The following is a 17,434-nucleotide window of genomic DNA, read 5'->3' as shown; positions in this document are numbered from 1 at the left end:
TTTTTGTTCAGACAAGCCTATCTGGATATGTAGAAGGTTGCTGTGTGATTTAATCCTCTTGGTTCATTTTTTAAATAGTTGTTTTCAACTGCTTTTATTGTTTTATTCTCAAATGTCATTGGCCAGGCTTTATCCACTCTACAGTGGCTAGCATGCTGACAGATTTCATGCACTTCTGCCAAAAAGAAAGAAAAATATCATAATTTCTTTATTTCTCAGTTCAAAGTGACTTCAAGATGCAAGCTGGTGGCAGGTCAAGGATAAAAAAATCTGTTCAAGATAATAATAAAAAAGATCTAGTCTTAACTTTTTTTTTTTTTTCAAGTAAGTATTTATTGATTTTCCAAAAAGTAAAAACAGAAAGAAAATAAAGAATAAAGAATAAGATTTCAAAGCAAAACTTAAGAAAAGGAAAACAGCGCAAAATAGATACTCCATATATACAAAGGAATTTTTACATCTGTCGACTTAACATAGTTATTTCTTTCTGGACTTCCTTCAGCCCGCCCGTGAATCTTCCACAATAAAAATCAGAAGTACACATTACCTATTATGTATTGCCGTTTGATACTCTTATACCTCTGTTTTTCTTAGGCAATACCTCTTCCTCTTTTACAGTGCTTCTCTAAATCCCCTTAGCGTTATTTGACCTTCACTAAGGTGTTCCAAGTAATCTGCATATTTCCCCCAGTCCTTGACAAAATTTTGGTCTCTTAGGTGTCTGATCTTACCCGTTAACCTATCCAAGTCTGAGTATTCTAATAACTTCGATCTCCACTCCTCTATTGTTGGCATTTCCTTTTTTTTCCACTTTTGGGCAAGGACTATCCTTGCAGCTGTTGTTGCATAATACATAAATTTATGATCTTTCTTTTTAATTTCGTTCCCTAATATTCCTAACAGAAAAATTTCGGATTTTTTAGTGAATGTATACTTTAAAACCTTTTTTAGTTCAGTGTAGACTTCTTCCCAAAATTCTCTCGCTCTCTTGCACTCCCACCACATGTGGTAGAAGGCACCCTCCTTCTCCTCGCACTTCCAGCATTTACTATCTACTTTGTACATTTTTGACAATTTCACAGGTGTTATATACCACCTGTGAAACATCTTCATGACGTTCTCTTTCACAGTCATACATGCCGTAAAGTTCAGTCCCTCCTTCCATAAATTCTCCCAGTCTTCAAATTGTATAGCGTGGCCCACATCATTAGCCCATCGAATCATTACTGTCTTAACTTCTTCATCTGCCAAATTCCAATCCAACAACATTTTATACATTTTAGATATTATTTTCTCCTCGCAATTTATAATTTCCCTCTGAAATCTTGATTCTTTATCTGCATATCCTCTATCTTTGGCCTCTTTTCTAAACATTTCGTTCACTTGGTGGTGGTGCAACCAGTCATACACATACCCCTTAATCTGCTCATACGGCTTTAATTTCCATTTCCCATTCTCTTTCATTAGCAGTTGCTCATATGTTGCCCAATCCCCACTCATATTAATTTTCTTGAGGCTCATCACTTCGAGGGGTGAGAGCCAGTGTGGAATCTTAGGTTCGAGTATGTTCTTATACTTTTCCCATACTTCAATAAGTGGGCCTCTGAAAATATGATCTTCAAACCCCTTATGTGATTTCCTCCTACCGGACCACAGGTAGGCGTGCCAACCGAACCTGTTATTAAATCCTTCTAAATCAAGTAACTCCTTATTCTTTAACTTGACCCAATCTTTTACCCAACAGAGGCATACTGCTTCGTAGTAAATGCCCAGGTCCGGTAAGGCAAAGCCTCCCCTTTCTTTCTTATCTGTCAACAGTTTGTATTTTATACGAGGTTTTTTGCCCTGCCATATAAATCTTGATAATACTCTCTGCCATTCTTTAAACATTCTACTTCCCTTAATTATGGGAATGCTCTGAAATAGAAATAATACCCTCGGTAGTATGTTCATCTTAATGGTATTAATCCTTCCCCACTAGATCCCCAGGAAGGATCTAGTCTTAACTTTTAATAAGTTATTCTACAAGGGGGGTCTGCAACAAAATGTTGCATTCCAGAGCTCTTTTCTATGATCCCAGCCAGCCACCCCCTGTTCCAGAATAGTTATTTCCATTCCCCTTGGTTTCTGCCCCAGACCACTCAGTCAACATTCCATTGCTAATGAGCATGCCCAGTCCTTTTTCGGGCGGGCTCCTACACATAGGGTTTTCTCCCCCTAAACACTTTTGTACTGCAGCAAAATTTGGGCTTTCCCAGAGGCTCCTTATAGCTCCCCCTTGTACATGGACTGCATCAGATTGGCTACATTAAGACCCATGCTTAGGAGGACGAGGTTTCCATTAGTTTATAGGACTGCTCACAGCCAGATTTCTGAAATCCTACGCGTAGCAAACACAGCTTAAACCCACCAGTGACCACAATTAGCTCCTCCACAGATTCCTGTTCCAAATGGCTGAGTCATATTAACTGAGTGGTTCTATCGCAAAGTTTACGGTTGCTGCACAATATGTTTCTTTCAAACAGATTGCTTTTGCCAAGCAGGAATCTCGCAATCTTACAAGAGATTGAGTGAGTCGCTATAAAGGATGGCAATGATGGAAAATTGATCTCCTTGCTTTACCCTGGCAATCAATTCAGCTGCACAGTTTCTTTCATTTTTAAGAAAGAAAAACCCAACAAAGAAAAAAAGACAGGCAGAGCAAAGATGGGAAGAGAATTAGATGTATTTTTCTTCATTATACCTTTAGCTCCATTCAATAAACTTAAGGCTAGATTTTTAGTTGCATGTTAAACTGGCAGGAGGCTGGTAAAACGACTACAGCAGTAGAAACCTGAGCAAAATCTGGTGGCCAATTTGAGTTTTGGCTGGTTCAGAGAAAGTGATTGTTATGTACTGAGTTGAATAGGATCCAAACTGCAGCAGTCTGATTGGTCCTAGAACAATAGGATTCAGAATGCAGCAGTCTGATTGGTCCAAGAACAATGCAGCAGTATGATTGGTTGGCAGGAACCACCCAATCATGCTCCAGATATAAGTGAATCCACAACCTGATTGGCTTACAGTAGAATTCCAGAATTAACCAATCATGTGCAGCCCATTGTGTAAATAATGTATATAAAGCAGATACTTTGAGGGGACTTCCATTCATTCCTCCTCACCACTATGAGCTGAATAAAGAGCATGAAATCACTTTGCGACTCTGAGTATATTTCAGTGATGCTGTGCTTGGATCCTCAACCTGTCCCCCATCAGCCCTCACCTCCCTGCCTTCTTAAATTACAAACAGTCCAGGGTGTGTCACTGCATGTTCTTTCCTTATTTCCATCGGAAGCAGTGACAGAAAGTAGTGTCATTGATTTCTAGGGCTTGAGGACAAGGGACGTGTGGGCAAGGTTTTCGATAGGAGCAACAGGACATCAGATCTAACAACAGCCTGTGAGATTGGTTAACAAACAGGGGTGCTTCTGTTGTTGGCATCCATCTGTCTCAAAAGGCAATGGAATGTGCCTCCAGGGGTGAAGTCCAACTGGACCACTTCAACACTGAAGTGGTCTCTCTGGGGTGCAAGTCTGAGCAGGGTGCATGGAGGTCCTGGGCTGGCCAGACAACAAGACCCCCACTCTTGGCCTCTCTGATGTGGTCCAGAGGAGAGCAGGGCGATGTATTTGACACCAGCTTGGATGCAGGAGTTGCCAGAAGGAGACGTACAGGGCAGCATCCAACCGTCTTAGGGACTCCACTTAGGATTTATTTGGGGTTTACTCCTTAGCCCTTTCTTCCTCTAAAGATGTCCTGCAAGGCAGAGGAGTTTTAGGATCAGTGTTTTCCTTCTCCTATAAGGGCTACCTTTCCAGGTTGATGAGCCCTATCTGCCCCTCACTTCAATGCTTCAATGCACAAGTAATGCATAAAACACATGTGGGAAAATAACACATTTTCAAGGGTCATGGAGAAAAGCCCTTACTTTTACCCCTTGTAGAACTCATGGAGGAGGAGGAGTGGGATAAACCTAGAATTAGTTGGCTTTGTCATTGGCTCAAGCCTTTTCAACCTCCCTTCCTGCAACAGCACCAGGCTTTCCCCCCAGGACAGACCCAAATATTGGGCACACATTTTAGACAACAAATGCATAAATTTACCTGAGTCTTCCGTCCTCTGCTGCAGCTCCTCCTGGTATAATCTTAGTAATAAATATCCCAGGATCATCCCCAATGTGTGGGTTGTCTGTTCCTCCAGCAATGCTGAAACCCAGGCCAGAATTTCCCTAAAGGAAATAACAAGGACGGGGGGGGGGGGAGAAGAAAATAAAATTATTGTCTGTTATAGGTGGACGATCGTTCTCAACCAGTGAAGGCTGGTCCAAGTGGGGTGCTGTATCATCGACTCTAATCTGACCTGAGCCGACCTCCACCTGCCAGCCTTCCTGCTTACAAACCCAGGAGGCATCGCAGCCTGTTGCCTTTGTCCATAAAGAATATATAATTCTTTTTATATATAAAAAGAATTAGTTAGCTCTGCCTGTCTTTGTCTCTGGCTCCACCTACTGTTTGGGCTCCTGCCCTACTAGTCCCAATGGGCACCAGCCAACCTTAGCCTCAACTACACAAATATGACTGTTAACTTAAAACATTAGACTCAAAGTGCCTGCCTGTATAAAAGCAAAGCTCGCAGGGTGGCGGTGGGAAATGGCACTCAGCCTTGCAATCCAAACACCAGTAAATTTCAGAGGGAAGAGCAGACTCTGCCCACAGAATTTTAAGTGCTGTGTTATCGATTCATTCCCCATTTGCTAAAGAGCTATGCTGCCTTGGCAGAAGATGCCTTTAACGCACACCACTTTAACAACCCAAGCTTATTTTGTCATTGCAAAACATCCCTTCTCTTTACTAAGATAAATGGCATCTCTTCAATGCTATTTTCAAAAGCTTCCTAAAGAAAAGAAAGAAATCCTCAACAGTTTGCTAAATTGCTTTGGTTACAATAAATGCTCCTTTGAAGAGACATGGTAGAATTCCACAGGGACCTCAGCTTCCTATATGGCTTGAGCTGAGGACTTCAGTTGGTGTTGGTGACAGGGGTTGGAAAAATGGGTACCTATATCCCCGAAGGGTTGGGGAAATGGGCACCTATGTCCCTGAAGGGTTGGGGAAATGGGCACCTATGTCCTGAAGGGTTGGGGAAATGGGCACCTATGTCCCCGAAGGGTTGGGGAAATGGGCACCTATGTCCCTGAAGGGTCCTGCTGCCGCACCTTGCTGGTCCTTCAAACTTGCCTGTCATCTCAAACCAAATGAGTGGTGATATGATTAAGAAGTCATCTCCATTCACTCACTTGGCACCTCTCTCTCTTTAGGCGGCTGAGTGTTGGGCTCAGAGAAAGAGCAACCAGGGTGGGACAATTCATCGATGGGGGCTCAGTGAGGACATCTTGCTCAAAGTCCCCCCAATCAGAGTTGGAAGGGACCCCAAGGGCCATCTAACTCAGCTCCTTACAATGCATGAACCCTGCCGCAGACAATCCCTGGGTTGGCTCAAAACACCAGTTTTCTGGTTAGCAGCATTTTTCATTGTGGTGGTTTTGTCCCTGCTTCTGAACTGAGCATGGTGGTGTCTTGGCATCACAAGCAGGGAGAGTGAAGTTGCAGTCTGGTCCTTTTTGCAGGCTGGTGGACTAGATGGACCTTTGGCCTTCTCTACAAAGGGCTGTTCTTACATTCTTACTAGGGGTGTGCAATGGGTTCTTATGAGTCCCAAGCCCAAACTTGACTTTCTAGGAGGGATATTTGGGTGTCAGGCTGAGACAGCCATGGATTGCTATGGGTCAGCTGGAATGTTGCTGAGCATTCTGGGGCTTTCACAGGGTGGAGCATCTGGCAAGAAAATCCACCAATAAGCTGAGGCCTACCTAACAACTGGCTGCATCTTTTCAGGAGAAGGTAAAAGCCTGACGCTACCTGATTCTCCTTCCTGCCTGATGCTCCACCCCACAGAATTGCTCTGTCTGCTCAACAGCTGTTGACACAAGGCACAGATCCTGTGGGGTGCTCACTTGCATGAGCAACTTTGAAGGAGCCCCCTCAGAACTGAACTCCAGCATCTCCTCCCCCACCCCTCCCACCTCAGCAACATATGTTTAATTAGGGTTTTGCCCTAATTAAACATTAACCCCACCCCTGAACTAATTCAGGACAAAAGCTGAGGTGCTGCAGGTGGTTCCTAACTGGGGGCGGGGCATGATCAGAGCCGTGGGGTGGATATGGGGATGGGGCTGTACACACCCTTCATCCTTATAGGGCAAAATTCAGGTAGCAGTGAAAGCAGGGTCCTCTTTTAGCATTTTGCTGGCATGTATGTGATGGTGGCTGTTTTAATCACAACATTATCGTTTTTGTTTTAATTATTGCAAGGTTATGATTCATTTGCAAGTTATGATGCAGATTGGTGGGGGGAAGCAAGCCGTAAGCTTTCCCAGAGTGAATCATTGCCGTCTCCTAAAATTTAACTGGAGCTGCGGGCCAGCAGCACTGTGAAGTCTATTCCATCGCTGTCCCCCTAGGGGCAACATTTCAAAGGAAAGGGTCAGAACCCCTTGCTGGCACTCCAAGATCCTGTAAATTGCTAGTAATTAATCCTCCTGGAAACCTTGACCCAAGCAACAGAGTCCATCAAGGCTGTTGCACTGGCTTGTTCCGCCGTTGAACACATCCGCCGACAAGGCATTGTTAGATCACACACACAAGTTTAGCTTTCTTTCTTCTTTGGATAAATTGGGGAACGTGAACACAAAGGTAATGGCAGAGTCGCTGCAGTCCTTGACGAAATAAAAGGCACTGAGACAAACTAGAAAACAGCCCAAAATTTGAGTAGGGGCTGGAAGTCGGGGTGTGCACATCAGGTGGAAGGCTGGGTGAGAAGGAAGTAGCAGGGCTGGGGCTGCAGGGTACTGTGAGCTGTTGAGTCCTTCTCAAGGTGCCCTCCAGCTAGAGCGTGCTGTGAGAAGGATGCAACACGACAGGGCAGGGTGCTGTGAGAAATGCAACCCCAAAAAACACTGCACCTGGGGCGACAGCCTGCCAGCCTCCCCACCCACTACACCTCTTTCCCCACTATTCCGCGGGCTCTGATCCTTCTTCCCTTGATGGTTTCCCAGCTGGTTCCTCCCACCATTCATTTCTGTCCAACCAGTCCATGACAATAACACATTTCAGAAGGTTTCAAACAAATTCTCGCATCCTTCCTCTGTGCTCCATCCTTGCTTCTAGGAGACCGTTTTTGTGTGTGAGGCACATGCAAAAGGGATCGTTCCATTCCATCACAGCGGGAGCCCTTTCCCCACCTCTAAGTAAATGCCATTGATCAAACAGATTGCAGTTCAGGGCCCAATGTTGCTGTTTATAAGGCTTTACATTTACAACGCACGCTCCCTCTCCCCAATCAATTACTCAGCCTGCTTCCTAAACGAGAGAAAAATCTCCGAGGATTGGTCACGAAGGCACAAGGACTGTTAAAACTTGACTGCATTTGCGATAGACACCTTTCCTCAGGATGGGTGCTGGATAATGTGGCCCCTATGACAAAATGCAAGCTTTCAAGGGTGGCTGTGCGATGGTTTGTGTAATGCTTTGGAAAGCGCAAACTGTAACAGCCCCTCTTCAAATGTGAACTGGATCAAATTTCTCCTTTATCCATAGTTACAACACCTGACAAAAATGCCTTTAAGTGTAGGTTTTGTCCCATTGCCCTATTGTGGCCTTGAAGAACACACACACTCCTGCTCAAAGTTATATTTAGTGGGTGTTTCTTGTGTGGAGAATTCCACCCCTTTCCCTTCATTCACAAATGGAAGCCGCCTCATTAAAACACCAGTCAGTTAAGAAGAGTACACGTGTGAGAGAAAATGTGAGGATGGTCTCTTCAACACTGGCAACAACAATAGGAAATCAGCCATGGTCTTTGACTAAATGTGTTTGCATTTAGGTGCTGTGAAAGCAAAAAATATCAAAGTAGACAAGCACTGAAATTGAATGCTCATTGCATCTCAAAACTGTGTGGCTCAGATCCGAACAGCACTTAACATTACTCTATGTACGTTACACTGCGGTCAATGCAACCAACTCAGGGGAGAAGGAGACTTTAATAGCCGCAGCAAACTGCTGAATAATCTCCATCATCAATGGCGCTTTAACTGCCTATTGAATCGTAGCAATAACTTGCTCCATCCCTTGACTCTCATCCCTGCTCTATTAACATGATCTGAAAATGAATTTATTTTTACATGACTTTGAGAGCTTAGCTCCAAGGATGCTCGTTCTCAGTGTCTAATTGAACTTTTGCATTTTTTAGATCAATAGGAGAGACATTGGCTTCCAGGGGACAGTTTACTGAAGTCATTTGTAATATTGACGGATTTCCCATACATAGCTTGGGAAATAAAAGCTGCATTATTGATGTGCTTCTTATGCATCGACATATGTGTATATCTATAAAGAAATTGAGCAAGCATTTCTGCTATTAATACTCTACCCCTCTCAAACCAGCTTGTTGTGCTCCTGAATCACTTGTTATTTTTAATGATGCTGCTTGACTTGGTTTAGCCAAGAATTTACCTAATGGTTTCTTCAAAGAATCGTAGAGCTGTAGAGTTAGAAGGGACCCTGAAGGTCATCTAGTCCAACCCCCTGCAATGCTGGAATCTCAGCTAAAGCATCCATGACAGATGGCCATTCAACCTCTGCTTATAAACCTCCAAGGAAGGAAAATCCACAACATTCCGAGGGAGTCCATTCCACTGTCAAACAGCTCTTACTGTCAGAAAGCTTTTCCATATGTTGAGTCAGATTCTCCTTTCTTCTAACTTGAAGCCACTGATTCGAGTCCTACCCTCCAGAGCAGGAGAAAACAAGCACGCTCCATCTTCCATGTGACAGCCCTTCAGATATTTGAAGATGGCTATCATATCTTCTCTCAGTCTCCTCTTTTCAGGGATAAACCTACCCGGCTCCTTCAACCGTAAAAGCAAATCTTAGCACAGAGATAGGGAACCAAAACACAGCCAGGGCTCAAAATTTGCACTTCTCCAACTTCTGTGCTGTGTTTAAAAATGCTTGGGGTTTTTTTAATACAATGTGTGCAAAAAGCATATACAGTGGTACCTCGGGTTAAGTACTTAATTCGTTCCGGAGGTCTGTTCTTAACCTGAAACTGTTCTTAACCTGAAGCACCACTTTAGCTAATGGGGCCTCCCGCTGCCACCGTGCCGCCAGAGCACAATTTCTGTTCTCATCCTGAAGCAAAGTTCTTAACCTGAAGCACTATTTCTGGGTTAGCGGAGTCTGTAACCTGAAGCGTATGTAACCTGAGGTACCACTGTACTCATGAAAATGTAACTGATTACAGTGGATGCTTGGGTTGCAAACGTGATCCGTGCGGGATGCACGTTTGCAACCCGCAGCATTCGCAACCCGCATCAGCATATCTGCGCACATGCGGGTTGCAATTTGGCGCTTCTACGCATTCGTGACCACTGAAACCCAGAAGTAACCCGTTCCGGTACTTCCATGTTTCAGCAATCCATAACCCAAAAAAACACAACACAACCTGAAGCGCCTGTAGCCCGAGGTATGACTGTATATTGGGAAGAACAACTTTGCAGTGAACTAAACTTAAGGCTTTAAAAAGTGGAAACTTGAGAGGAACTGAAATTTGTCCATCCCTATTGCTGCCCATGCATCAAGCAGAGGTGGGATGTCTGAAAAGAAAAAGCTGCTGTATCTAAATAGGTTCTTCCTGCGATTTGGAACCCTGCACAATCAGCTAGCCAGGTCTTGATTGTATGCTCTTCAGGCTCCAAGGAACACTTATATAAGCCAATTAGGACTCATTCGTGCTATATTTTGGCCCCCATCCTGCAATGTTCTTTGGAAGCTGAATGTGCACTCAGCAGCCTTCCCTGGCTCATAATTAGTACCAGTTAAACTTTTTAGAGTGCTCAGCACCTCGAGAGATCAAACTGCACCTCCCCCAGGTATACCAAACAGGCACTAGATATACCTACCTGCTGGTAGTTAAAGCACATTGCCCATCAGCTCAGCACAATCTTTAGGGTGGTGGGTGCATATTCTGGGCTGCGTTTTGTTTATGTTTAAAAAGTTCATCTTAAGTAAGTGTGCCTAGGGTTGCAGTTTAAGAAGAAGCATTCTTCCATTGTATGAGAGAAGAGAGAAGGACACTTAAGAGGGTAGTGATCATGCAGTTTTATCAGATGAATGTAAGAAGAGTCTGCTAGCTGTTGATAGCCTTTCCTCTATGAATTTGTCTAAAGCTCTTTTAAAGCCACCCAAGTTGGTGGCCATCACTGCCTGCCAGTACTCACATTAAAAATAATTACATTTTTTCTTCTTCCTTTCTTTTTTTAAAAAAACCCTGCTGCCTAAAAGTGGGCAACGTTTTAGTTGATTAAGGCTGGTTTTAAGTGATTAATCTAACTTGGAGGTGCCCTAGTTGTCCCAGTCAGCATGGCAAATGGTCAGGGATGATGGGAGTTGTAGTCCAACAACTTCCGGGTGCCACATTGGCTAGGACAGGAGATGAGGCCTATGAGGCAGGCATCCAGATGTTTTGGGACCAAAACTCCCATCATCCCTAGCTAACAGGACCAGTGGTCAGAGATGATGGGAACTGTAGTCCCAAAACAGCTGGAGGGCCAAGTTTGCCTATGCCTGCAACAGAAATCTCACTCCCTTCTCTTTGCTGACAAATATTTTCCTGCTTGGCAGGGGGTTGGACTCGATGGCCCTTGTGGTCTCTTCCAACTCTATGATTCTATGATTCTATGATTCTATGAAATATTTGTTATTATTATTAGGAAGTCTTTTTTTACCTTGCAGGGTTGATAATGCTTTGTTGACTTTTAGCCATTCTGCATGCTTCCTTTATTTCACAGTTTACTCCATTTGATGTCATTGTTCAGTGTCATGTTTTTTCTGTTTGTTTGCAAGAAGCCACCAGGGACGTATAAAATGTATACAAGGGAAAAATGGATTGATCCGAGCTCCAATCCTATGCACGCTTCCCTGAAAGGAAGCCTCACTGAACCCAGTGGCCCTTACTTCTGAGTAAATGAGCATAGGATTGCACGGTCATTCCTATTAGCTCTTCCACACTAATACATCTGATGGCAACGATCCTTTAGGTGGTGACCTCTATTTTTATGCTTATGCCGTGAAGCACCATTTACATGAATGGTGTTGTAAAGCTCAACAATTTCTCTCTCTAAATTAAACATTTAAATAGCCTAGAATCACCCTCTTGTTCAGGGGTGAAGTGAGAGTGATTAATACTATGCCTCTCTAAACCAGGAATTAGCCGTACACCTGCAACTGTAAAATTGCAAGCAACCAAGCAGTGTGGAAAAAAGTAGGGCAGGCAATCAGTTGAAGGTAATCTCTTGGTACATTTGCAGTTGCAGCTGAGTGTCTTTGTGGCTGGTAGCAGAGAAATGAAGTATCAGCTGGATCCACTGCTAATTTCTTACCACTGAATACTATTCAAAAGGTCCATGGAATACTTTCCCTTAAAGGTCTGAGAAATATGCACAATCAGCAGATGAGTCATTTTCTTTTGTAACTTAATTTCATACATGTGTCCATCTCTCGTTATCTAACAATACAATCCTATATGGGTCTTTTATATACCCACCATTTCTGTAGGGTAAGTATGAATAGCATTGCACTCTAGGATTTTATTTTGTTGTTCAGTTGTTTAGTCGTGTCTGACTCTTCGTGACCCCATGGACCAGAGCACGCCAGGCACTCCTGTCTTCCACTGCCTCCCGCACTTTGGTCAAACTCATGTTAGTCGCTTCGATAACACTGTCCAACCATCTCATCCTCTGTCGTCCCCTTCTTCTTGTGCCCTCAATCTTTCCCAACATCAGGGTCTTTTCCAGGGAGTATTCTCTTCTCATGAGGTGGCCAAAGTATTGGAGCCTCAGCTTCATGATCTGTCCTTCCAATGAGCACTCAGGGCTGATTTCCTTCAGAATGGAGAGGTTTGATCTTCTTGCAGTCCATGGGACTCTTAGAGTCTCCTCCAACACCATAATTCAAAAGCATCAATTCTTTGGCGATCAGCCTTCTTTATGGGTCCAGGATTTTATTACCACACTATGATTTTGTCATCACTACATACTCAACTTAAAACAAACCTGTTTTTCCAGATACCCCTGCTACAGAATTAGGGTAAACAGATGTTGGCATCTATAGCAGATCTACCTGTGGATTTACTAGCCTACTGTTTCCATTCACCAATGATGGCAATATAAAAGGTTTATTAAACATTAAATGCACAGTCACAACATTAAACCACTGTGAAGTTTCATGCCAAGAACAAAATAAATACTTATGTGCTGTACTCAGAAAGATAGCTGCACTGCTGGAGAAAGCAGAAATCACTAAAAAAAAACACCAGTGGATCCAAACTCGAGGAGCAGAACTGTGGAAAATGGAAATTGATGCACTGCTAAGTATAGCAGGAGAACAGTCAAGATAGATGAGTGCATTTTACGAGGTCATTTTCATTTGTACTACTGGCTATCTGTTAAAACTGTTTAAAAACAGTTTCTCTCCACTCCCACAAAAACACAGTTTTCTACATGGGTGCTATTTCTTCTTTTTTGCATCTTATCTTACTTTGTGCACTCGTAATTATGTACTTTTTATTTTTCAATGAAGAACATATATAGAATCATATAAATGTAGAGTTTGAAAGGATCCTAGGGGTCATCTACTCCAATGCAATGCAGGAATCTCAGCTAAAGCATCCATGACAGATGGCCATCCAACCTCTGCTTAAAAACCTCCAAGGAAGGAGAGACCACAACCTCCTGAGGGGTGACTGTTCCTGTCTCAAACAGCTCTTACTGTCAGAAAGTTTTTCCTGATGTTTAGTAAGAATCTCCTTTCTTGCAATTTGAAGCATTTGGATCAAGCCCCACCCACCAAAGCAGGAGAAAACAAGCTTGTACTGTCTTTTATGTGACAGCCCTAAAGATTTTGGAAGATGGCTATCATATCTCCTCTTAGTCTGCTCTTTTCCAGGCTAAACATACCCAGCTCCTTCAACCGTTCCTCAGAAGGCTTGTTTTCCAGACCCTTGATCATCCCCTCCTCTGCACATGTTCCAGCTTGTCAACATCCTTCTTAAATGGTGGTGCCCAGGATGTTAAAAAGGTAAAGGTAAAGGACCCCTGACAGTTAAGTCCAGTCGCAAACAACTCTGGGGTTGCGGCACTAATCTCACTTTACTGGCCGAGGGAGCCGCCGTTTGTCCGTAGACAGTTTTTCTGGGTCATGTGGCCAGCATGACTAAGCCGCTTCTGGGGAAACCAGACCAGTGGACAAAAACGCCATTTACCTTCCCGCCGGAGTGGTACCTATTTATCTACTTGCACTTTGACATGCTTTTGAACTGCTAGGTTGGCAGGAGCAGGGACAGATCAACAGGAGCTCACCCCGCCGTGGGGATTCGAACCGCCAACCTTCCGATCGGCAAGTCCAAGGCTCAGTGGTTTAGACCACAGTGCCACCTGCATCCCATGCCCAGAATGTTATATAGGTATAAAAACATCTTCACAAAAACCATTCACATTGCTGCCTTACAAAAATATCTGGTAAAAACCTACACTGTTTTAGTCTGTTATTGACTCCACACTTAATTCTTACACTTCCCAATCTGCACAGTACAGAAAACCTCCTGGCCCATTGAGTAAGCATGTAAGGGGAGCCCTACAGCAGCAAATCAACAGCCCATCTAGTACAGCACCATTAAATGGTTATATAGTGGAGGCAGCAAGGGAATAAAGAAATCCTACTACTGCAATGCACTGTCCATGGGGCTACCTTTGAAGGTGACCCAGAAACTACAACTAATCCAGAATGTGGTAGCCAGACTGGTGACCAGGAGCGGCCACCGAGACCATATAACACCGGTCCTGAGAGACCTACATTGACTCCCAGTATGTTTCCGAGAACAATTCAAAGTGTTGGTGCTCACTTTTAAAGCCCTAAATGGCCTCGGTCCTGTATACCTGAAGGAGCGTCTCCACCCCCATTATTCTGCCCAGACACTGAGGTCCAGCGCCAAGGGCCTTCTGGTGGTTCCCTCACTGCGAGAAGTAAGGTTACAGGGAACCAGGCAGAGGGCCTTTTCGGTAGTGGCGCCCTGTGTAACGCCATCCCTTCAGATGTCAAGGAAATAAACAACTATATGACTTTTAGAAGACATCTGAAGGCAGCCCTGTTTAAGGAAGCTTTTAATGTTTGATCTTTTATTGTGTTTTCAATATACTGTTGGAAGCCACCCAGAGTGGCTGGGGAGACATGGCCAGATGGGTGGGGTATAAGTAATAAATTTATTATTATTATTATTATTATTATTATTATTATTATTATTATTATTATCATCATCCACTTGGTTCCAATGGTAAAGACCAAAGGAGTGACTGGGTTAGCTGCCCCCGAACCCGCCTCCCTTCCCGCTCAGAGTGTGAAGTTTCACTCCCTTCTCCATGCCCTTGAGAAAGAACTTGTGTATTCAGCTGCCAATTCCCCACCCCGGCAAAAAGCAAACGGGAGAAAATTAGATATAAAAGAAGTTTTGGGATAATTGCGCGCAGCAGCAGAACCAACAATATCTGCTTCGGTAATCGTAACCTGGAAAATTACCGCAGCATCTTTAATTGTAACCTTTAAATCTCCCAGGCTCTTTGCAGAGCGTTCTCAGAAAAGCCCCAAATGCATCAAGGAAAAAGGACAGAGCCGCTTACGCCAATTAGCATCTGCGTTACCAGCTACTTTTGATAATTGCAACTAATGTGGGGTTTCTGAGGGAGGAGGGGGAAAGGGAAGAAAAGAGCTTGAGAACTCTGAAAGTGACTGAATCAGCCGCAGCTCCCACAGATGTGCCCAGGTCTGAAATGCCAAAAGTAAAAGGCAGTTCCAAAAGCCATCTGTCGAAAGTTCTGTCAAGATCCACCCAGCTGGTGCTTAGCAAATCCATGCGGGGGGGAAAAGTAAGTTTTCAGATACTATATGATAATATTTAAGGGAGGGTGATGCTGATAAGGCAAGATATTGAGCCTAATGGGAAGGGTAGGAGCAACTTCAGATCGTAGATGCCAGGATGGGTCTCAAACTGGGATTCTATGCAGCGAGGATCTTGCTGATGGCAGGAGCACATTTTTGTGCTTTGAGTGCTGAACTGCATTTTTCAGAGGTGCCATCTAGGCCTGACTTAGCTAGCTGACCCTGAGAACTGATCCAATTCCACCAGGCCTAACTAGAGCATTATCCAGTCACTGCCACTTGCTTTGTTGTGAAAGGACCCCTGACAGGCTTAGATCCAGCTCCTTTCCTTCAGACTGTCACCTTGGAACTAACACACCTACCTGCTATGACCTTGGGGACAGATTCTTCTTCTTCAGGGGATGAGGCCAGGGATTCACAGGGGCAGGGGCTGCCCCAGAAGCACTTTAAGTACTTTTGCAAGAAGAGTCCAGTAGCCTTGTTACCTCCTCTGACTCTGAGGACTTTATCTTACAAGTCCAAGTTCAACCAGACTCTCCCCAGCTCCATTGATGCACAGTCTACAGGAGAAAGTTTGATCCCTTTAAATCAAGAGGCAATAGCTCAGTGGTAGAACACCTGCCTTGCATGCAGAAGGTCTCAGGTTCAGTCCCCAGGTAGAGTTGGGACTATTCCTGCATTGCAGGGAGTTGGACTAGATGTTCCTTGGGATCCCTTCCAAGTTTACAATTCCATAAAAGTGGAGTTACATACAGAACAGAGCTATTTGTTGTTGTTGTTTAGTCGTGTCCGACTCTTCGTGACCCCTTGGACCAGAGCATGCCAGGCACTCCTATCTTCCACTGCCTCCCGCAGTTTGGTCAGACTCATGCTTGTAGCTTCGAGAACACTATCCAACCATCTCATCCTCTGTCGTCCCCTTCTCCTTGCGCCCTCAATCTTTCCCAGCATCAGGGTCTTTTCCAGGGAGTCTCCTCTTCTCATGAGGTGGCCAAAGTATTGGAGCCTCAGCTTCAGGATCTGTCCTTCCAGTGAGCACTCAGGGCTGATTTCCTTCAGAATGGATCGGTTTGATCTTCTTGCAGTCCATGGGACTCTCAAGAGTCTCCTCCAGCACCATAATTCAAAAGCATCAATTCTTCGGCAATCAGCCTTCTTTATGGTCCAGCTCTCACTTCCATACATCACTACCGGGAAAACCATGGCTTTTACTATACAGACCTTTGTTGGCAAGGTGATGTCTCTGCTTTTTAAGATGTTGTCTAGGTTTGCCATCGCCTTTCTCCCAAGGAGCAGGCGTCTTTTAATTTCGTGACTGCTGTCACCATCTGCAGTGATCATGGAGCCCAAGAAAGTAAAATCTCTCACTGCCTCCATTTCTTCCCCTTCTATTTGCCAGAAGGTGATGGGCCCAGTGGCCACGATCTTCGTTTTTTTGATGTTGAGCTTCAGACCATATTTTGCGCTCTCCTCTTTCACCCTCATTAAAAGGTTCTTTAATTCTTCCTCACTTTCTGCCATCAAGGCTGTGTCATCTGAATATCTGAGGTTGTTGATATTTCTTCCGGCAATCTTAATTCCGGTTTGGGATTCATCCAGCCCAGCCTTTCGCATGATGAATTCTGCATATAAGTTAAATAAGCAGGGAGACGATATACAGCCTTGCCGTACTCCTTTCCCAATTTTGAACCAATCAGTTGTTCCATATCCAGTTCTAACTGTAGCTTCTTGTCCCACATAGAGATTTCTCAGGAGACAGATGAGGTGATCAGGCACTCCCATTTCTTTAACAGAGCTATAGGACCACTCAAAGTCTTAATATGAGCCCAACAGCTACTTCTGAAGCAACATCTGAGCTCAGCTTTCATGCAGTCCTCAGTGTGAGTCCTCCATGGAGCTGTCCAGGGTACTGTCATCTCAGCTGAGGCCAGTGCTCACATCAGAACACAGCCCTGGACTGCACTACTTATTGGGTCTAAATTTTGGAGGGCCCTGATCAAGTTGCCTTCTGTGCTCTGTTGATAGTCATTGCTCCCCCTTACTGCAAGTAATTGGCTTACTTGTTTGCAGGTGGTGGACAAATATAGAAGCGGTGCTGAGCAAAGATCTGGGCCACATGCCCAAACCAGCCAACCCCACATTGTTACCTGTATTTTCAAATTTCAAAATACGTCATCAAAAGCTTCCGAAGCAGTATACAAAAGATGAGGTTTGGGGACAGGCGTGGCATAATTAGGGTGCCAGTGAGTTCCAGTGTGTAGTGTAAAGCTCTGCTCATTTGCGGATGACACCAAACTTGAAGGAGTAGCTAATACTGCTGAAGACAGAAACAGGATTCAAGATGACCT

At 44.2% G+C, this 17,434-nt stretch overlaps 1 protein-coding gene across 1 annotated transcript in view; it reads right to left on the bottom strand.

Annotated features, from left to right (window-relative positions):
* DLG2 (discs large MAGUK scaffold protein 2) overlaps positions 1 to 17,434 on the bottom strand; it is a 907,935-nt gene that overhangs the window by 254,731 nt on the left and 635,770 nt on the right. The window contains exon 11 of the mRNA XM_081196960.1: positions 4,143 to 4,267. Within this exon, the coding sequence (XP_081053086.1) occupies positions 4,143 to 4,267 (125 nt within the window). The remainder of the gene's footprint in view (positions 1 to 4,142; positions 4,268 to 17,434) is intronic.

The sequence above is a fragment of the Podarcis bocagei genome (genome assembly GCF_964188305.1).
Source record: "Podarcis bocagei genome assembly, chromosome: 6".
Lineage (NCBI taxonomy): Eukaryota > Metazoa > Chordata > Lepidosauria > Squamata > Lacertidae > Podarcis > Podarcis bocagei.
Note: the sequence above shows the minus strand (reverse complement) of the source record. Positions and strands in the feature narration are given on the sequence as shown.